Source organism: Mercurialis annua, linkage group LG6 (genome assembly GCF_937616625.2).
Source record: "Mercurialis annua linkage group LG6, ddMerAnnu1.2, whole genome shotgun sequence".
NCBI classification, from domain to species: Eukaryota; Viridiplantae; Streptophyta; class Magnoliopsida; order Malpighiales; family Euphorbiaceae; genus Mercurialis; species Mercurialis annua.
In genome coordinates, this window is record NC_065575.1 from 41,625,679 (window position 1) to 41,647,794 (window position 22,116).

General features: G+C 31.1%; 5 protein-coding genes across 6 annotated transcripts; 3 read left to right on the forward strand and 2 right to left on the reverse strand.

The window, feature by feature from the left end:
* The first annotated feature begins 540 nt into the window (after window positions 1–540).
* On the forward strand, window positions 541–6,526 carry LOC126653920 (outer envelope membrane protein 7). 2 transcript variants are annotated; one of them, XM_050347921.2, is made up of 2 exons: window positions 541–906; window positions 6,511–6,526. In XM_050347921.2, the coding sequence occupies exon 1, from the start codon at window positions 649–651 to the stop codon at window positions 898–900; it is 252 nt and encodes an 83-aa protein (XP_050203878.1). In that variant the 5' UTR covers window positions 541–648; the 3' UTR covers window positions 901–906; window positions 6,511–6,526. The 2 variants fall into 2 exon arrangements, with proteins under 2 accessions (XP_050203878.1, XP_050203877.1); XM_050347920.2 differs by lacking the exon at window positions 6,511–6,526 and adding an exon at window positions 4,429–4,916.
* Window positions 3,338–4,265, reverse strand: LOC126653919 (protein BOBBER 1-like). Its single transcript, XM_050347919.2, has one exon. The coding sequence runs from the start codon at window positions 4,150–4,152 to the stop codon at window positions 3,505–3,507; it is 648 nt and encodes a 215-aa protein (XP_050203876.1). The 5' UTR covers window positions 4,153–4,265; the 3' UTR covers window positions 3,338–3,504.
* Window positions 6,527–12,342: 5,816 nt separating the features above from the next.
* LOC126653542 (F-box protein At2g27310-like) lies at window positions 12,343–16,060 on the forward strand. The gene is made up of 2 exons (XM_050347448.2): window positions 12,343–12,753; window positions 14,821–16,060. The coding sequence occupies exon 2, from the start codon at window positions 14,827–14,829 to the stop codon at window positions 15,952–15,954; it is 1,128 nt and encodes a 375-aa protein (XP_050203405.1). The 5' UTR covers window positions 12,343–12,753; window positions 14,821–14,826; the 3' UTR covers window positions 15,955–16,060.
* A 2,029-nt stretch (window positions 16,061–18,089) lies between these two features.
* Window positions 18,090–21,356, forward strand: LOC126688010 (protein trichome birefringence-like 10). Its single transcript, XM_050382569.2, has 4 exons — window positions 18,090–18,862; window positions 18,997–19,386; window positions 20,080–20,238; window positions 20,491–21,356. The coding sequence occupies exons 1-4, from the start codon at window positions 18,408–18,410 to the stop codon at window positions 20,855–20,857; spliced, it is 1,371 nt and encodes a 456-aa protein (XP_050238526.1). The 5' UTR covers window positions 18,090–18,407; the 3' UTR covers window positions 20,858–21,356.
* A 95-nt stretch (window positions 21,357–21,451) lies between these two features.
* Window positions 21,452–22,043, reverse strand: LOC126688011 (antifungal protein ginkbilobin-like protein). Its single transcript, XM_050382570.2, has one exon. It carries the CDS (start codon window positions 21,978–21,980, stop codon window positions 21,573–21,575), a length of 408 nt encoding a protein of 135 aa, XP_050238527.1. The 5' UTR covers window positions 21,981–22,043; the 3' UTR covers window positions 21,452–21,572.
* Window positions 22,044–22,116: the final 73 nt, after the last annotated feature.

Here is a 22,116-nt window from a genome sequence, read left to right on the forward strand (position 1 = left end):
AGATTATATGTTTCCTGCAATAGAGGTCACCCGATGCAAATGCTTTTGAAGTATATATTTTGATCCCATTTCAATATTACCCTGGTTTACCATTTAAAATAAAAAAATTTATTTTGGTGTTTAGAGATGATTATAATTGGATGGATTTGGGTTAGTGGTGGTGTCCGGTTTTAGTTATCAACTGGTTTCACCGGTTTAATTAAGATTTTAATCAATTTGATATTTAATTCGATCGGACAGCTAGCTAGTTCTTGATTAATCCGGACCAGGATAGATATAACCAGTGGTTTAAAAGTATGACTAGTGATAGAACTGATAAGGCACCTGATTAATGGTTTATCGGTCAGTTCAATCCGGTTGAACTGTTTTTCAGGTTTTGCGAAGAACCGAGTCAGACTTGCCATTCGTTTACATCGAGCCGGTTAAACCGTGCGATTCGACATAACCCATTAACCCTAGCTGGAGATGGAGTCAAAAAATTTGACCATCAGTTGACGCGTGTCTTAACTAAGAAGCAACTTACAATGGATAGAATTTCTTCTGACCAATCGATAGAATTTATTTTCAATTTGAATTTCATTTCCCCAATCTATAAAATAGAGGACTCAGCGTATAACTGTAATCTGTTTGTTACAAAGAAAAATCAAGATGGAGAAGAAGCAAGTAAAACAAGCCATGGTGGTTTTTAGTGCTCTTGCATTTGGATGGGTTGCTATTGAGATGGCTTTCAAACCTTTTCTCGATAGCATTCGTGCCGCCATGGACAAGTCCGATCCTCAACGCGACCCTGATGATGTCACCGACGATGCTGCAGCCGCCGCCGCCAAAGATTTACTTTCTGATGCCGATGCTGATGCTGATGCTGCCGTCGTTTCAGACGATAAGCCAGCAACCGTCTGATGATAGGTCAGTGATTAATAGCTAATACCGCGCTAGATTGAATAATGGATAGCTTATTAGGGTTTTGTTTAAAACTTTTGGTGTTAATTTTGGAGTGGAATGTTATTTTTAGTATTAAGTTTTTCTCTTCTGCCTACGATTTATTTGCAATTGAATTGCAAACTCTAGCAGCATTGTGGGTTGTTGATATGGAATTAAGATTGTCTCTTTTATTAATTAAACTATAATTCTGTACATCAAATCCTGAAATTTGTTCTTAATCCATGGATGGATGATGATGGAAATTTTCAAACTGTGACAGTCCATATAGAATTTTGGGTAAACCCATTATGAAGTACTTATACTTTTAGCTTTTATATTTGGCCTCATGGTAAAAAAAAAAACCAAACCTACGACTTGTTGCAATTATATCCAAACCTTTTAATTTTTGCAATAATATTCAAATTGCATTTTTTTATTGCAATAATATCTAAGTTGCATTTTTATAGCAATAATAGTCAAATTGATGGCTAAACTTGTTGTTTTCAATTAATATATTAGGCTATTATTATGTTTTGATGTATAATAATATAGTAAAAGTCTCAAAAAATGAAAAAAAAAAACTCAAAAAATATTCACATAAAAAGTGTAATTTGGATATTATTACAATAAAATAATGCAATTTGGATATTATTGCAAAAATTAAAAGGTTTGGATATTATTGCAATAAAATAATGCAATTTGGATATTATTGCAAAAATTAAAAGGTTTGGATATAATTGCAACAAGTCGTAAAGGTTTGAGTTTTTCTTGCCATTAAACCTTTATATTTTCCGGTCCTTAACAAATAATTTGCATTTAAATAGAGTCTTTTAACTATTTATTTCGTATACATATAACAAATTGATTGACATAGAACGACAACGTTTCTCGCCAAAAAGGATCACATATATATTAAATTAATAGTTAAATGACTATAAAAACTTTAAAATGTGTTTAGCTTAAGATTTTCTCATGTTTGACAATATGGTTTATGTTGACCTACAAGTATAAAAAAAAAAAACAAATTATGTCGAGATTAAGCTCAAATGTGCTATACAAATTTGAGCTCGAATGAATTTTGAATTCACATTCCACTTAACTCAACTAATTATCAAAATTTTAAAAAATTAAATTGGTTGTCATATCAATATCCGAACCGATAGGACCCTCAATTCATAGTTCAATTGATTCAACTTTTATTTCAATAATTAAAATAAAAAATAGTTATATTTGCATAATATATGACATTATTTTTCAAAAAAATAAAATAAATCTACATATCTAAATTTCAAATACATATAAAAATAAATGATGTAAAAAGAAAAAATTTAAATTAAATGAAGCAAAATAAAAATGGAAAATTAAATGGTGTAAAATAAAAATTAAAAAATTTAGTTGAATGAAATTATTAAAGTTAAAGATATTTTATTAAAAAATACAATAGTTTAATTTAAAATTTTAATTAATTTTGTTAATCCATCAAATTTTATTAAATTGAATTTGAAAGAGTTACATATATAGAATCTAACATGAAATAAATGTATTTTTAAAAAGAAAAACATGAAATAAATGTTTTTAAGATAGCGCATGTGCATCCGGATTCGCAAATCTATTTATACAGAAGCATACTATTTCGTTTACGTAATACAATCATCAATCAAAACCTCTTTATCACCTATAAATTGATTTCTAGTATGAAAAACGGCAATCACGACATCTGATACAAACAATATCAGATAATTTTTAATAAAAAAGAGGAAAATGATTTTTTTTTCATAAAGAAGAAAATAATTATTTTTATAAAGAAAGACGGATAATAGAAAACATACTCAAAAAAGCAAAAATTATTATGGCATGTAAGCGATTTCATATTTATGTTGAAATATCTTAATACATTTTTTTATTCTTAATTCACAATAAATTGGATTTGATATGTATTCCGTTGCTAAATTTTATTAATAAAAAAAATTGACCATTATTATATGGTATGAAATTAAAACAACATATAAAATTAAGATGACTAATCCTCACCAGAAAAAAGAAAAGAATGTAAAGTTTTTGGATTGGAATTCTCTCAAGTTCAAATGAACTTAAGGAGCTCATGTTCACGATCTACACCGTTCATTGTAAAATGAACAGTGTAAATTAATTTGATTAAAATTTTACTTCTTTGATCTACACCGTTCATTTTGTATTGAACGTGTAGATCGTGAACATGACCTCCTCAAGTTCATTTTGAACTTGAGGGAATCCCAGTCCAAAGTTTTTAGTTAAAAGATAGATTTTTGATTACATTATTTAATAGAGATGTACTAAACTTATAACAAGATAATTAGTAGTCAGGTTTAACTAAATAAGATTGAAATCGAAGGATCCAGACCCATAATAGATTTTTGCCAAGAGAAAAAGTAAAGCATTGAAAGAATATATCATCAGCAATCATAAATAATTCCATTAAGCAAATTAAAGACTGACAAAAATTCAAAAAAACAAAAACATATAAAGAAAAAACTCAGGAAAAAACTTAATTAACAATGAACGAACTAAATAATCTAAAACTGAAACTCAACAATGCAATCCAATCTACATCATCTTCATGTTAGAAAAATCCATGTTAGGATTCTGAGCCATAAATTTCTTTAACATCCCCTCCTTTTCAATCTCATCACTGGTCTTCAGCCCCATCTGCTTCTGTCTCTGATCAAACATCATCTTCTCCACAACCGACCTGGTTTCACCATCCAAGTCACCGAGGCGACTCGGCTCCGGCTCAGCCTTTTGCGTATCAATTTCAGGTCCACCAACCAACAGTGATTTCCACCAGTTTTGCCTGTCAAACTTTGTCATAAGCACAGAGATAATTTTATTATCTTCCAAGTTCCAGAAACAATCGTCAACTTTAACGGTTGCAAAAAGCTCTCCGTCAAGAATTGGATTTTCTTGACCCTTTAATGCAACTTTTAGAGATTTTTTCTTTATTTCACAGACGATGTTTCTTGATTTTGTTCCCGGTGGAACTGGAATGGTCAGTGTGAGTTCTTCGAGTGTTTGAGTCCATGAATGGTCTTCCATGTCAAGACCATTGCCATTGTTGGGAACAAGCAGGTTTTTTTTCTCCTTCTCGACATTCTTTTCTGGTTTTTTCTCGTCTTGTGCCTTGTTTGTTTCGACCTGGTTTGTTCCGACATTGTCGTTTTGACCTTCGTCGGAGAATTCTTCGATGATCGCCATGGTAATCGAAAAAAGCTAATAGAGAATTTGCTTGTGTTTGTGTTTGTGTTTGTGTTTGTGTTTGCGAGTTTTGAAAGGTGGTATGCGAGTATTTATAGGCATTAAAAAACTCTTGTTCAACCTTCAATAGGAATCCTAATCGGATATGGAAAAAGGTTTTGAATTAATTACTAATCTAAATAATAATACTCACAATAGGAATCCTAATCAGATATGGAAAAAGGTTTTGAATTATTTACTAATCTAAATAGTATTATTTTTTGGGAATTTGACTAGTGGTCCGAAATGAGGAAGGGAGAGTTATCCAAGCAAGGCAAGTGAAGCTTGCTGGCAATTTTTCACCTAGGGTAGCTGAATCGATGGGGATCCGGAAAGCTTTGAGTTGGCTTAAGGAGCTTGATAAAGTGGTTGTTGAATCCGACGCATTGGAGATTGTGGCGGAAATTAGAAACCCGGATCTTGTTGATCAAGATATCATTGTTGAGGATTGTGCGAATTTAGCAAAACAGTTTAGTAATGTTTTATTTTTGTTTGTGAGGCGATCTGCGAATCAGGCTGCGCATGCTATGGCGCAAAATACCCGTTCCATTTCAGGTCATCAGGAGTGGTTTAGCAACTTTCCTGAATTTCTCACATTTGTAACTGCTTTGAATTATTAATGATATCTCCGATTTGATTTTCAAAAAAAAAAAATAGTAATATTCTTTTGCGCTGTCAAACATATATATCGTTTGAATTTTAGTTTATTGATTTTAATATCTTAATCTTTGGATATTAGAGTAATTTATTTTTACAAATGTAAATTTCAAAAAAAATAACATGCAATCATGTTTTAAGTATCACAGACTAAAAATGTTATGATTTCTCTTGAGTTATATTTTGTTGCATGAGTGACACCAGTGAAGATGGAGAAACCGGTGACCCTGCCCGAAAGACGCTTACCCCATAAGATGTTCACAAAATGGAGAAACCACATTTAAATTCCTCTATATAGCATGCTTTTTTTTTATATATAAATTTGAGGAAATAAATAGGCCAGTCCATCACGTCATTTATGAATTAAACCAATCATATCATAATATGTCATTAAAATAATGACGTTATTGTAATAATACTATTAAAAAATATAAAAAATAACAATCAAAATTACGATGATGCCGACATGTTATAATATGATAGGCTAGTTTACAGATAACGTGACAGACTAAATCTACCTAAGAATTTTTAAATTTTAAAGGGCTCAATGCCCCCCTGCCCCCTAGCTGGGTCCGTCTCTGGATAGGCTGATTGGGTTTAGGGCCCTGGGCTTGTGAATGTGATGAGATGAGAAAGGTTAATTAGCAAGAATGGCGATTTAGCACATGCAAATATGCAATCATGCATGGTTTAGAGTTTTGGAGTTGATTAATGGTGGCCGGTGCAACGTATCAATATGTCATTTTCTTTGGTCAAGTTGCCCAAACCACTACCAAATATCCAATTAAACACAACCTAATTTTGTGCTGCTTATGTGTTGATCTTTTCAATAGGATGGGTCCGATCCAATCCGCCTATTTCCATTCGAAGATCGGAATTGAAGATTTAATTTTAGGCTTTTTATATAAAATACTGATTTTGGCAGTCCATTTACTTTTATACAGTACAAGTTAAATCTTTACTTTACCTACCTCATTTTCTTACTTTAATAACTTGTACTTCAAATTTTTTTCTTTTATACGATTTTTCTTATTTCTCTCAATCATTCTTCTTCTCCACGATTTCTTTTGAGCTGTGAAAGAAAATTTTCACGATTTCTGCTCTTTCGCTTCCGTCGTTCCGCCTCCTCCGTTCCGCCATTCTGTCTTCGCCGTTCCGCCTCCTCCCTTCGCCGTTCCGCCTCCGCCGATTCGCCTCCATCGTTCCGCCTTTGTCTCGCCGCGTCATCTTTCTTTTATCTTTTTAATTTTAGATCTGAAATTTTTTGTTCTTTTTTTTATTTTCAGATCTGTAATTTGTTTATCTTTTACTGTTGATTCACCATTAAACATGTATAAAGAGTATCTTTAAAGAACCTAATACTTATTTCATGTTATATAGAATAATTTTGTGATTTTATATAATAAAATTATGTTATTTCTGCATTTTTTTTGTGTTTTGTTGTATTTCTGCGTTTTTTTTATTCTGCAGAATGATTTGTTGATGATGATTGATTGTTGAATTATTATAATGTTACAGTGTTGTTGATTTTATGTTGATATTATGTTGATATCTACTGATTCTTTTTCTTTTAACATTGACAAATAAGATAATATTGTCTGTGAAATAAACTTTCGTTAGATGAAATGAAACTGTATCATAACCGTCTTTGTCGAAATTTAGTTAGGTATAAGAGGTGGAACGCAAAACAGTTATACAAGTGATTTTGAAGAAACTGTGTAGCTGCAAAGAGAATTGAGGAAAAAATATATTTTGAAATAGGTTTTTTTAATTTGTGAACTGTTGTGTTGGTGTATATTTAATATATTTTTATTTTTATATGTAAGAATAATTTTATTTTTTTCATTTGAATTATTGTTGTTGTTTTTTCATATTGTTTTGATTACTTACTATGCTAATATCTTTATCTGATTCATTTATTTTAAACATTTTATACCTTTGTTGTTCTTTAGTAGAATTACTACTATCATACTAACAAATATCAACATAATGTCAACATGATATCAACAATTAATGCTAATTTAGTCAAGATGTTTGTAAAATGAGAACATCGATTGATTTAAGCAAAAAACAATCAACATATTATCAAAAATATGTCAACAGGTCATCAATACAGCAATTTAAGACTAACTTTATTTTTCTTTCTATGATTGAAAAATCAACATGTTATCAACAGTATATCAACAACATGTCAACATAAAATTGAAAATCAAAAAAGGTTGAAATACATATCAACATAATGTCAACAATAAATCAACAACGAATCAATATAAGGAATAAAATAAAACATAATTTTTTGAAAAATTGTGACAAACGATAAAATATCAACAAGAAATCAACAATATGTCAACATAATAATGCAAACATATAATTATATAGTCTCGGTTAAATTTTATTTTATTTAGTTTATTTCGCTGACAAAGTTATCTAATTTGCCAATTTTTTTTAAAAAAAAAACAAATTTTTCCAATGTTAAAATCAAGGAAATACAATTGATTATCAACACAAAATCAACAAAAAATCAACAACACTGTGACATTATAATAATTCAACAATCAACCATCATCAAAAAATCGAGCTGCAGAATAAATAAACACAAAAATAAAATTCAGAAATAACAAAAAATTATTCCATATAACCATAATTTTATATTACATAACATGAAATTAACATTATATTCTTGAAATCTAATCTATATACATGTTTAATGGTGAAAAAACAGTAAAACAATTGTAGATCTGAAAATAAAAAAGAAGAAAAAGAAGAAGAATGAATAAATTGTAGATCTGAAATCAAATAGATGACACGACGAGCAGAGGAGGTGATGGCGTTGGCGAAGATGACAACGGAGACGATGATGAGAACGATGACGGAGGAGCGGAGGAATAGAGGACGGCGAAGCGGAAGACGATGGAGAGGAAGAGAGAAGAAGATGAGCTGAGAGGAAGAGAGAGAAATATGAGTTGAGAGGAAGAGAGAATTGAATGATGAGGAGAGAGAAAATAAATGAAATTATGATGATTGTGCTATTAGGATTGAATATATAAGATCCGTATAAAAGTTATAATCAGCTCCGTGTATGGTAGTTTAGTAAGTGAAAAATATGACATGTATAAAAGTAAACAATTAGCCAATATAGGTTGTTTGTGTAAAAAGCCCTTAATTTTACTATTAATTTTTTAATAGGGCTTAATCACTCAAAACCCCCTACATTTAGCCCCTTTTGCAAATATATCCTGACGTAGAAATTTTTCTAATTTTACCTTAATTTGGCCTTTTATGTTTCAATTGTACCCAACAACATTAAATTAATCTCTTTTCACTTATAAAAAAGTTTAAAATTATCTTTTATTTTTTATATTATTAATAATATTAGGGTCTAATTGAAATATAGAATAAAAATAGAGGATTATTTTAAACTTTCTTCAAGTGAAAAGATGTCAATTTAATGCTTTAGGTTGCAATTAAAATATAAAATGACAAATTAGAGTAAAATTGGAGAAATTTCTACGTCGGGGTATATTTGCAAAAGGGGATAAAGGTGGGCGGGTTTTGAGTGATTAGGTCATTTAAATATTGTCAAAAATTGGTTCAAATTCATATAAATCTCAAGTTTATTTGTTTTAAAAGTTATAAATTTTACCGTTCTTGATAAATTTAACATAAACATCTAATTTTTACAATGTGGACAATCAATTTTTGGATTCTTACAATTCAAAATATGAGACAATTTTTTGTCAAAAACTTGCAAATGTAGGCAAGTAAAGAGTATATATATTGACGTGTAAATCATGACTTTATAACGGAACATTGTTTGATATTTCAAATTATAAAAAAATTAGTTCATAATATATATAACTAAAATTGATTATTTGCATTAAAATTATAAAAAATATTATTTATAATTTTTAAATAATTAAATCTAAATTTAGTTCATAGGTCAGTCAATAAATAACAAAAGTAAGGGTGGGACAGGGACCATCCCTGACCTATAATCAATTTATCTCTACCTGCTATTTCATTTTGTTTTCTCTCTCTTCTTTTTTTGTTGACATGTTATTTCTTCCGAAAATTAGTTATTAGCTATTTTACATATGAAATATAAATAATTAAATTATAAAAATTATATTTAATTGAAATTTAATTATACTGTTCATCTCTATTTTTCAAACTGACAATATAATTAAGTAGTTACTCTTATCATTTATTCATTGATAGCTTGAAATACTTCTTCTTTTTTTACCTATTAATTTTGACATTTTATTACCAATTTGTATCTTATTTTATATAAAACTGTATTAATAATTATATTATGAGAAATATATTTAACCTAATATTATTTTTAGCTATTTATCTATATTTCTCTCATTAAAAGTTTCTATAATTACATGATTATTCTCATTAAATCATTTCACCCATTTTAAAAAGTTACCCATTAATAACTATAAATTATTTTACCAATTAAGTAGTATAAAGTTTTACTTCCTTCACTTAAATTTCCGATTTTACCTTTTATTTTAAATTATAAAAAATATAAATTAAGTTGGGGTCAAATTTAGTTAAATTGTGCCTAAATCCGCCAAAAGTCAGATCAAGGTGTGGTATCAATCACATGTAGGTGGTGTATCAATTCAATATGAAACCATGCAAAATGGAATAGCCTAATTAAAATTAACATTTGTTGCCTTTAATTAGGTCACCTAAAGCTTTCTTCATTGCTAATCTTCAAATGTATACATCAGATTATTAAAAAAAAATGTAGACACCAGATTACAGCTCATTAATTTTATAGGATCACAAAATTGCAGCTACTTGACATTTTTTAATACTATATCTTTTTTTACTGGGTTGGGTTGGGATTCAAAAATTGATACTGTAGTATCTTTTTTGGAAAAAAGAAAAACGATAGAAAATATATAACCATGGGATTTACATGATAGAGGAACCACGTGGCAGAAGCTTTTGACTTATTTACACCAAATTAAATATTTTGGTTCCATTCACATATTCTATTGTCGGTTCATTGCATAGCAAAATGAAATTAACTATACGAAATAAATTCATTCAATCAATTATATGGACTGAACTTTTGACTACTTTGTTTTTATATGATTCAATTTATTAAACGATGACTATAAATGTAGAATGTTCCAAAAATGAAAATTTTAAATATAATGCTTATTTTTCTATCTAGGTGTAAAATAGATATTGGTGTAATTTAAGATTTCAATGTAAAATATTGAGCAAATTATGACAAGGTCCATCATATTTATTATAAGTCACATTTTAGTCTTTTCTATTTGACAATTAAACGATATGGTTTCTCGTTTTGTTTATGTCAATGATGTAATCCTTCTGTCAATTTTTGATGTTAGTCAACTGAGTCAATGGAACTTCATGATCTCCTTTTTTTTTTCTCTGTCAACGATTTCGTCCCTTATTTTTATTTTTTGTCAACAATTTCTTTCCTCATATTTGAAAATTAATTTACCCATAAGTATGTTAACTCCGTTGACTAATATCAAAAATGGACAGAGGAACTAAACTTTTAACAAAAATAAAAAAAAAGAATTATATTGTTTAATTTTTAAACATGAGAAATTAAAATATGAATTATGATAAATATGGGGAGTTTTATAGTAAATTGCTCTAAACTTTTCTACTAATTTCTGTTTCGATATACTCTGATTTGCTGAAACTAAGTCATTAAAATTTACTATCTAATTAAATTAGATCAGTTTAGTGCGGAAACAATATCACTTCAATATTGTCATAAATTCATCAATTATTTTTCTTTCGAACCGTGAACAAACCTAATATTGCTAGTAGTATAATTAATTTTTTAGTTTGGATTTGATTTTTAATTAGCATTTGATTGTCAAACAACTCTACTAACCTTTATTTAATCCTAATTTACTATGAACTAGTGTTTTTGGCCACGTGCTACGCACGTTAACGATATCTATATGACCCGTTATTTAATATTATAATTGTATATTTTTTAATAATATATTATTATTATTTAAATTTTATTAAACTTGTATTTTAATTTGTTTTGTTTAATTATTTTATAAAATTTTAATTTTTTTTATTGGAAATGTTAAAAAGTTAGAATTAAGCAATAGATTTAATCTTTGATATTGCTGTTATTAAAAGATGATAATATAATTGAAACAAATTTATATTATTTTTCATTGTATATAACTAATAAATATAATAAATATCAAAGTGTTAACACAAATATTATAATATGATTATTTAATGTTAATGAAACTCGCCATATTCTTTTATATATAGTGATATTTACGTGCTATTCCTATTAGAATTAGGAATTTAACACATAATGATAGTTGTTGCACAATTTCTTTTAGGATTAGGAATTTAATATATAATGGTAGTTACTGCGATAATTATTTTTAATATGTTTACTTTATGGATTAGGAATGTCATCTTTCTATTTGTTAAACACAAATATTCTTATATGTCAAAATATGTAAAGGGTATTTTTGTCCGTAAATGGAAGTGTTCGCCCCGCGAATGCACTTTTATATTTGTTATAGATCTACCTCTAATTTTAAAAAAATTACTTTCATTTAAAATAAATGATCCCTGCCCGAGTTGGAGCCTACACGTTCCAAGCAGAGTTCCGCCTATGAATATTGCCATGTCATTAGTATTGAAATTGAAGAATAGATATAAAATTAAGGGTTAGGTGCAAATGTAATTATAAATTTTAGCACGATGTGTAATTACAATATAAATTTTTAAATTTGATAAAATCAATCATCAATTTTTATATTTTTACAAATGATATTACTGAGCTATTTTTCGAAAAAAGGCAAATGATGTGGACATCAAAATATACGCTATTTTGGTAATCATATAAATTATTCAGCAAAAAATAAGTTGGTGTTTCGATTTTCCATAAGTTGAAAGAAAAATCTTAAAATTTATATAATTATAAAATACATTAAAATTAATAATTTTCTTCTTACAATTAACTCTAAAATTAACTCACATATACATATACAACATAAATTATCCATAAAAGCTCATTTTATCTTTTTAACAAAATTAAAAGAGTTTAAATTCGCGATTTTTGATAAAAGACCACAATTTACAATGTATTTATTTTAGATTAGTGTGCACGTGCACTATAATCGAACATCAGTTAATTGATGACTACAGATAAAATAATCAAAAATTAATAGACTACATGTATTCTTACTTAAAATTACAACTTTTTATATCAAGTTGGCGATAAGAAATGAACCCAAATTGTGACAATTTTGTGTTTAATTTATAAAATAAAATAGCATAAAATAAAATAGTATGAAATAAGAGATGTTTTAGCAGAGTATTTATTCTGTAAAATTTTAAGAAAGAATTTTATAGAATATATTCTATAAATCAAAATAAAAAATAATAATTCTATACAAAGTAAAGTACCATTTGTATGAAGTAAATATAGTCTAAAATGTACTCCTAGAGATCAAATCCAGATTTTAAAAGAATTTCGTCAACTTGACAAGAAGCATGTGGTGATTTGGTTTGTGTATGAAGTTAAATATGCTGATAACTCCAAATGTTTTTGTGATCTTAAAGTTTGGTTTGCCGATGAATAGGGGCAAACATGATTGGAATGACGTGGCGAGATTAGATAGAGAAGTGCATTGAAGTTCACTAAAAACCCAGAAAAAGCAGAATTCTCCACGAAAAATCCTCTCATTTGTAAACCCAAAAATTGCCTTACAGAAAATGACCTTTAACCCTCTTATTTTGTTGCCCCACTATAAGAAAATATAGGATCTTTCAGTCCAGTTTTTCTTATAATCCTAAAAAAATATTATTCTTGATCTTTTTGTTCTGCATTTTCAGCTGGGCTCATGATCTTTAATCCACTAGGTCAGTTCACTGATTTCTCTCATTTTTGTTGTTTAATACTGGTTTTGATTATCTGGGTATTGGTTTTATATGGAAAAGCTGTTAACTTTGTTGTTTGTTCTGTGAATTGAATCATATAGCGGTTTAAGGTTTGATTTGAGTAAATGTGAATATAGTGTCTTTTTTAAGCAGGTTAGAGATGGACAATTTTATCTCTTTCTCAGATTATTGAATTTATAATTTAGTTATCTTTTGTTTAATTAGTATAATGCCTGCCATGAGCTTGCATGCATATGATTTTTCTATTCTGGGGTTAGAATTGGAGTTGGTAGATGGTGTTTGCTTTGCCTGTAGACATCAAGAATGAACACTAAAATTTATTGCCACCCTGAACTACTCTGCTTGTAGGCTTAAACTTTTTGAGTTTGGGTTTTCAATCTTGGCATGAGAAGAAGTTGAAAGCTATTAACCACTTAATTAAAAAGTCTGCAGTTTTTCAGTTTCACAAATTGAGAAAGATTTGAATGTGAACTGTGCTTCTTTATGGCTTTATCTAGACTTGGAAAAGATGTCCTTTTGAAATGCAGTGTGTCCTAAGAATCGTTTGCAACGGTAGGATAGGGTTCATTCTGGATTTCAGAACAAATTATTAGAGATGCAAGTCTCGAATTCCAACTAATTTCAACTGACTAGTTCTTATTAGTAGTTTAAACAATAATTTGTCTTCTGTGCCGCTTAAATTGTTCTTCTTCTTTCATTGGCAGTTGAACAGTAGGGTCTGGTTCCTTGTTTTCAGCTTAACTTAGTGGAGATATAGGTCCATAATCCAAACCGATTAAAACTGGCTATATCCTTCGGTAGATTGTTTAAACGGTTATATGTTTCCTTGCTTCTCTGCTAGTTCTTCTTCTGTCATTTTTCTGTTCTTTTTCTGTAAAGCCTTTCTCTTGTCAATGAAGTGAGTGCCATCAATCAACCATTTTGCGACTTGTGTGCAATCCTTGGAATGGTCTTAGTAGAGCCCATCAAAATGGCATGTATTTCCAGACAGTTTGTTGTTTTATATATTTCATTTTAATATTGCCAGTCGCTATTATGTTTTGCTGAAATCATCTCGTTTACCGCAAGGCGTGGAAACCGATTTGATTCATTCAATTATTCTCACTTTATAATGGTTTTTCTGGTTTGGTTGGCATGTATTCTGTGCATTTCTCACAATTTTTGGGGTTGGTAAGAAATATTAATACGCCTAAAAGAAGCACAGCTGAAGTGAGCATTGATTTATGTGATGATTTTGTGTATTTTAATGAAGATTGTTTTCTATGGGAACAATTTACATATTGACGTGCTCCTACAAATGTGTTGAGAAATCTATTTCATGTATGTTTGAGTAGCAAAACAGCGGAAGCAACCTTAAGTTCAAAATTTCAGGTCTGGAAATTAAGAAAAAGAAAGAGAAATCTTTTAAGAATCGCACCTAGAGGGATTTGGACAATCACATCTAAAAAGGGTCCAAGGCAATCACATCTAGGGTTGTGAAAACTCAATTTAAAGTAGTAGAAGACTGAATTTTTTTATTAATTTTCCAAATCTGAAAATTAACCAAGACTAGATTAAGTATTCATAAAGACGGAAGAAATCCCAGTACTATTAGAACTTAGTGTTTATTTCATGCAACGGTTGTGCTTATGTCATATTTACAACAAGCTAATGAGCATTTGCGACAAGGAATCTTTAATTTGTTTTTATTGTTAAATATTCCAACATGGCTAATGCTCTGACATGGCACAACCGTTGTGTTTTATAATTATCCACTAAAACTAGGAATCTTAAAAGGAAAACATTTTGCAATACTATATTAGCAAAATATTAAACCAATTAAGCCACCTAAGTATAGACTTTAATAAAATAAAACTTTAATGCTTCGCATGCTGCGTTAAAACAACTCAAGCTAAATGAGAATTTATTGCATTGAAGTCAGAAAAGATACAATGGCTGATCCTTAAGATCATATTATCTCTCTGCTCTTGTCTTTTGAACAATTATCCTTATTTGCTGCACTAAATTTATTAGTTATCTGTTGATCAGGGGACTATGGCTTTATCAGTTGCTTCAGTTGAGAGTATGGCGTCATTAAGTAGCGATATCTTCTATGACATATTGAGGCGTCTTGACGGCCCAACATTGGCAAGCGCGGCGTGTGCTTGCGCTGCATTCTGCTCCATCTCGAAAGAAGAGAAGTTATGGGAAAATGTTTGTTCTTCAATGTGGCCTTCAACAAACAGAGAAGACGTGAAAAGTTTAATATCATCAATAGGCGGATACAGAAAGTTTTATGCCGACTGTTTTCCACTTATCGTTAACAAGGAAGTTATCGAGTATCAGTGGAACGAATATCTAGAGTACCCTGAAGAATGGACGGAGGCTGAATACTACGGGGACATAGATGAATTTGAGAGTATTGTGCCGTCAGATTTTGTTTCTATTGTCGATATTAGGTATAAAGATAAAACAATATGCTCAAAAGTCCTGTGGGGCATTCCGAATGCTAATGGATTCAACGGTTGGTTTTACAATTGCCCATTTCGGATCGATCTCCTTACATATGCAGCAAGGGATGACGACAGTGAAGGCGAAGTTCTCCTTTCAGTTTCTGATGGTCTGCCGCCAATTTTGTCCATGGAGAAAGAAAGAAAGGACGGAAAACTGTGGAGGGAGCTTAGAGATGGACTTCGACTTAGTTGGATTGTGGTGAACAAAAAAATCAAGCAAGCGGCTAATCTCGCTAGCTGGATCCCTCTCGGAGGTCAAAGGCATTGGCCGACAGACAGGGATTTTTTGATCCGTTATGGGTCCGTTCTCTCAGCGAAAGACATTCTTCCATGTCAAGTAGTAGAATGCATTCTCATAATGAAGTTTAGAGTAATTCACACAGAAGGAGACGACATTCCCACAACTCTCAAGCTAACAGAGCTGAGCATGCAGTTGGAAGACATGGAAGGCGCTCATGTAAACGGAAGAAACAGTCTGGTAATTCTCAAGGAAGCACTGAGTTGCCGCAGAAGCAAAAACTACAGCGAAGCTCTCGAGTCATGTCATTTATACTCGAAAGTGCAGAACGAGTTAAAAGAGGAGAAGATGAGAAATGAAAGCAGGATAGATAGAATTTGTATCATAAGTGGGATTGCTGCTTTTCTCACATTCTGGTATTATATTTTGTAGTTTTGTTTTGAAGTGTATCAGCTGAAACTAATCTAACAAAACCAATAAGCATGTAAAATACTACAATTTTGCCTAAGCTAATAAAAGTTATTGAAATGGTTACATATTTTTACAGGGTTTCTGACTAGAAAAATTATTGCACACAACCGTTGCGCCATGTCATTCGTGCAACAAACCAATTGTGCGTTAGCCATGTGGAAAATTGAATGATAAAAAAAATAAGTAATAATTAAAAGATTCCCTATCGCAAATGCTCATTGGCTTGATGTAAAAATGACGTGGCGCAACGGTTGCATGGGATAAACACTCTTCTGACTATATTCTCGTCAACTATAGGCTTAAAAACGTGGTCGCAACTTGCACGACATGCATGATTAGATAATGGACATGAAGTGGGAACCAATATTATAACCACGGAAACGCAATCATTGGTTTAGATAGTTGGATCTTTGTGTTCTGTACCACTTCTAAACATGTTGGATTGGTGTTCATTACAAAATGAACAATGTAAATTAAAAAAATACAATTTTAATTAAATTAATTTACACCGTTCATTGTGGATCGTAATCCCAATCCAAAAGTGTTTAATAAACATGAAGTAATTTAAGCACCACGAGAACATGTATTTGGATTTATGGAATAATAATCATATAAGTTTGATGAGTGGGATACTGTAGATGTACCAACCATAATGCAAATTAACAAATTTCAACTCTTCTTTCTTTAATTTTAATACTAATCTCTGGTGATTGGGATATTATAGCTTATACTTTCGAGTTAAATAAATTAAATTGATTTTATTCATGTAATAGTCATTAATCTTAAATAGATGAAAAGTGAGCAAGATCAAGTTCAATTGAACTAATTGAGCAAACTTTATAATTAAAGTAAAGTCTTCAAATCATACTGTAATGATAAAGTTAATTTTTTTAGCCACTGATCTTTAGCTTAAGCAGCATATGTGCTGGGCAGGACTTTCCCATAACTTTAAAATTGATTTGTTTTTTCAAAAGCATTAAAGTATTTTCCTCTTCAGTTGTAATAGATGATGATGGTAAAAGAGTTATTTTTTTTAATTAAGGTTTCACTTTTTTTTTAATTAAGATTTCACTTGGTTAAGGTAGGTTGATTAAAAAAGTGATTTTTTAAAAGTTTGATTCGTTTTATACATTTACTTTCTGAAATTTGAGAATTAAATTTTCCTTTAATTAAAAAAAATTATTGTAAAACTTAAGTAAATTATACTTTTCTAGTTAAACTTAATATTTTTAAATTTAATAAGAATTATATAGTTGTTAACATTTAAAGAATTAAAATTAAAAATAAACTTCATAGAAATATGAAAAATAGACCAAATAAAAAAATTATTTTATGAGTAATTAAATTTATGATAAGACTAGTTTTAAAATAAATAAATAATTCTAAATCAAATGAGGTCTAAAATTAATATAAACCGTACATATTTTAATTTACGTGAATCTATCAACTGGGCACTTTCATGTTGCTGGTATCATGTCATTTTTGAGGGAGATGCTTTTCAGGTTTCACAGGCTACGAATTCAGGCGTTGTTTCGGATTACAGATCTTGGGGAATTTGTCAAGATATTAGTCATATCCGTACCTGTTTTAGTCACTGTTCTTTTACTTATGTTAGTCGCCGTTTTAATACAACGGCTCATGATTTAGCTTGTTCAGTTAAATGTTTGTACCTGTCTTCTTTGTAAATTCGGGTTGTTCTATTAATATTGTACTTGTCTTCTTTGTAAATTCGGGTTGTTCTATTAATATACTATCTATTTTGACAAATAAAAAAAAAGAATCATTATATCCAATGATTTACTTTGTAATTATAATAAAGAGAGAAATATAAATTTGATTACTGTATTTTTAATATTAAACTATATTTATGAGAATTTATTTATTTATTCAATTGCCATAATAATTTCCTTTATTTTGGGTTGAGGCCATGCTAATCATAACGTGGGCCACCAACATCCACACGGACCACACCCAAAAACAGAAAGTCCAAACACGTCCCTACTAATTACCAAAAATCAAAACGTGGAGCAAGGACATTTCCGTCAATCTGCAAAATTTGTCAATTCCAGTATATTATATTGTCGGAAAAGTTTTCAACTTCCATTCCAATTTCCCCACGATCACATTCACACTATCACCACCTCCGCCATTAAAACTCCCATCCACTTTCTCTCTCTACAATTTATTCAAACCAAGAACTAGAGAGAGAAACTACTTATATTTTCTTTAATTAATGCTCTTAAACATTTTTATCAACTTACTTAATACCCACCAATCACTGGCTTTATTTTAGTACTCTTCTTTAAATGGGTACTCAGTATTCTCTGAATCACTAACCCAAAATGTAAAAAGATTCGAATTTTCACCATTTGTTTTTGCTTTTCTTGAATCTTTGTTTCTTCTGTAAACAAAAAATGACCAAGAACACATCTCCACAAGACCAAGAAACAGCGACCCATTTCAGTTTCTTGAAGAAATTTAAACGGTTGAACCCTCTTGAACCGTCTTTAGGCATTCTTGGGTTCTTTTTAGTTACTGTTTTGTTCATTGGTTATTTCTTTTACTTGGATTACCAGTCTGTTGCTACTCATGGGATGCGTTACCATGGGTTTTCTTGGCTGGGAATGGGATTGATTACTTCATCTTCATCAGAGTTGGATAGTGGTATTGGACGGCCGGGATTTCTTGATAAACTTGGGGATGGGTGTGATGTTTTTGATGGGAACTGGGTTTGGGATGATGGGTATCCTTTGTATCAGAGCAAAGATTGCGCCTTTGTGGACAGTGGGTTCAGGTGCTCGGAGAATGGACGACCTGATAGTTTTTATACTAAGTGGCGGTGGCAACCCAGTCACTGTAATTTGCCCAGGTACCCGTTAGTCTATCTGTTCAGTTTTTTTAATAGTTTGATTCTGATAGATGAAGCATTTTTAGGGTCAGTTGTTGTTGTGAATTTGGTTTGGTATAGATTAGTGAGTTTTGATATTTATTGCTTGAACATAGGTTTGATGCTAAGGTGATGTTGGAGAAATTGAGGAACCGGCGGCTGGTGTTCGTTGGCGACTCCGTTGGAAGGAACCAATGGGAGTCACTTCTCTGTATGCTTGCCACTGCTGTTCCTGATAATTCTTCAATCTATGAGGTGAATGGGAGACCAATCACTAAGCATAAAGGTTTTCTGGCATTCAAGTTCAGGGATTACAATTGCACTGTTGAATACTATAGAGCTCCGTATCTATTGTACCAGGGGCGGCCTCCAGCGGGTGCTCCAGCAGAGGTGAAGATGACTTTAAGGCTGGATAAATTGGATTGGACATCTCCGCAGTGGACGAATGCAGATGTTCTGATATTTAATTCCGGTCATTGGTGGAATTACGAGAAGACCATAAGAGGGTAACTCTGATCTTTCTGATATGAAGTGTTAGCTTAAGGTTGTTTGTTTGAGTTTAAATTGTGTGTGTACATTCATATATAAATGTTGCCTAATGAATGTAATCTGTATCAAAAAAGGGTTCCAAAGAGATGATTATGATGTTTAGGATAGCATATGAATCTACTTGTTCTACAAGGATTGACGTGTCAAAAATTATGCTCACACATTATAGATGGGTGCTTGGGGTGGGGTCTTCATCATTTTTTGCTTGTTCGAATTGGGAACTAAGAATCAGCTAACCCTTGAACCATTAAAGCCGAAGCTTGCTTGACATATATCGTTGAACATACACGCTTAATGTTTGTTGAGATAATGATTTAACAAATGGGTCAATTCTGTTAGATTTACACAAATAGAGAAGAAATTGAGAAGGAGAAGATAAAAGGGTTTTTTTTTTCATTTGTTCCATTCTCGCTAGTTTGAAAATGAATTAAGAACTCTGTTATCTTGCATTTTATTTAGCGTGTGAGTGTTCCTTTTCTTGGACAACTTTTTTTATTCGTGTAAGATATTTGTCAAAGTTCTTAGGAGGTTACAATATTGAGATTCTGAAAAATTGGATTAAAAATGCAGAATATCGATTGATATGCTTTTACTTTATATATTGGAGTGCTATCTGTGATTTTCGTCCTTATACTTTTCTTGTTTGGTAGGGGTTGTTACTTTCAAGAGGGGGAGGAGATAAAGATGGAGATGACTGTTGAAACTGCATACCAAAGATCTCTTGAAACTTTTCTTGATTGGATGCATAAAAAAGTAGACTTGAACAAAACCCAAGTCTTTTTTCGAACCTATGCTCCAGTTCACTTCAGGTATTGCTAATAATATTTAGTACATTTCTTACTGCTCAAGATATCAGAATTTTAATCCTCATAACTTTTTTACGAGTAATTTTTGCTTGGTTTTTGTTTTTGAGATGATGACACAATTAAATTCTCTCAGTAAGATACACACATTCACTTATTTTTTTAGTATTTCATTTGCTATATTCTTTCTAAATGCCTACATATCACCATATAAAATATCAAGAAAGACTGAGCTAATAAATCAGCTGGATGTAACAGTGGGGGTGACTGGAAGACTGGTGGTAGCTGTCACTTGGAAAAACTTCCTGATTTAGGGTCAATACCGAGTTCATCGGATTACCGTTTTGATATATTTTTTGATGTGTTAAAGCAATCGAATGAATCCCAATTGAACTTGGAGTTATTGAATGTGACAAACATGGCAGCACGAAGAAAGGATGGCCATGCATCTGTGTACTATCTAGAGCCAGGAATCGGTCCTGCTTCTCTCCACCGTCAAGACTGCAGTCATTGGTGCTTGCCTGGTGTCCCTGATTCCTGGAACGAGCTCCTGTATGCACTTCTTCTCAAGCGGGAGACTGTCAATGCTCGAAATTCAACAGAATCTTGTCAAGCTCCATTGTGATTGGGATATTGAGGGCTTTCTGAATTTTCCAACATGATGAAGCTAGTGTACAGAAGAACACAAGTTCTTTACACCAATGACCAACTATCAGAGAATCATCATCATTACTCAAAGCTCGCTTATTTTGACCAATCGTAGGTTTCCAGAACTAACACTTGTGGAGAATAATTGGGTTGAACTGTTTCTTCTGGTGTGAACGTATCGTGATCGGTCAACAGAGAAGTCCGACATGGTTATAAAGGGGGCAGTTAGGGAGATTTTGGCAACTGATTTGTAAGTACATAAATTACAGGCAGATGAAGCAAGGTTGATAATCAACAGGAGATATACAGAGGCGTATTTATTTTAATTATACAAATTTCAATTCATTGAAAAAGACAGCAAGAGAGTAAATTGTTGATTTTGTCATTTTTGTGAAATGTACATGTAGAGCAAATGCTGATACTTTTTTGTTATTCCGTTTAGTTCTTGGTCAAGTAATTTATCATTTCAGCTATCAGCTATCTGGGTTACTCTTGCTTCTAATAAGTATATCCTTACAGAAATGTTATTTTATTGTAGTACAATAAAATAGTAACTCAAGAACACAGAAACTAGAACTAGTGAAGAAAACTTATTTTGTAAGGATAGAATAGCACATTCTTTGCAGCATATAACATCTTATAGATAGAACAAGAGATAAAAATATTACATAAATCTTTAGAATCCCAAATGATTAATCATCAAACGGATACTGCTCATACCTAATAGTACAATCTTGGAGCACAGAACGAGATCCAATCCTGTTCGGACAAGACGAAAACATGGCAGTTTTAGCAGCAGCAAGACATGTTCTGCAGTCCGAGGTCGTTAGATTCTGGTTACAAGCAGCATGACCGAATGCAAAAGCATTAGGATATGGAGAAATGTTGTAGTAATTATAATTCTTGGATTTTGGTGTACTGTCCTCTAATTCTTCAACAACAAATGCTAAACTTATTCCGAATGGATCGCCCTTTGAATATTCTCCTGAGTTGCAGAGGACACTGAGCACCTTTGTGTTGGGATCACTTGTAATTTTGGTTATGAATAAAGCTAAGATTGAGATCATTATTTTTGCTGCCATTTTTGGAGGGATAGCCATATTTTTGTGCTTGTTTTGGATTGGATTTTGATGGAAAATGGTATTTTTTTGTTTGTTTGACCTTTTAATGAATGTTTCTTATTGGTTTCTCAACCATTGCCGGCTTTATTTTGTCTTCTTTTGGAAGTGCTGACAT

Bases quoted from the DNA above. Each gene is read 5' to 3' on its own strand.
- LOC126653920 (XM_050347921.2), top strand. From the start codon at position 649: ATGGAGAAGAAGCAAGTAAAACAAGCCATGGTGGTTTTTAGTGCTCTT.
- LOC126653919 (XM_050347919.2), bottom strand. From the start codon at position 4,152: ATGGCGATCATCGAAGAATTCTCCGACGAAGGTCAAAACGACAATGTC.
- LOC126653542 (XM_050347448.2), top strand. From the start codon at position 14,827: ATGGCTTTATCAGTTGCTTCAGTTGAGAGTATGGCGTCATTAAGTAGC.
- LOC126688010 (XM_050382569.2), top strand. From the start codon at position 18,408: ATGACCAAGAACACATCTCCACAAGACCAAGAAACAGCGACCCATTTC. The intron at 19,387-20,079 runs GTAACTCTGATC...CTTGTTTGGTAG, and splicing joins TACGAGAAGACCATAAGAGG to GGGTTGTTACTTTCAAGAGG. The intron at 20,239-20,490 runs GTATTGCTAATA...TGGATGTAACAG, and splicing joins TATGCTCCAGTTCACTTCAG to TGGGGGTGACTGGAAGACTG.
- LOC126688011 (XM_050382570.2), bottom strand. From the start codon at position 21,980: ATGGCTATCCCTCCAAAAATGGCAGCAAAAATAATGATCTCAATCTTA.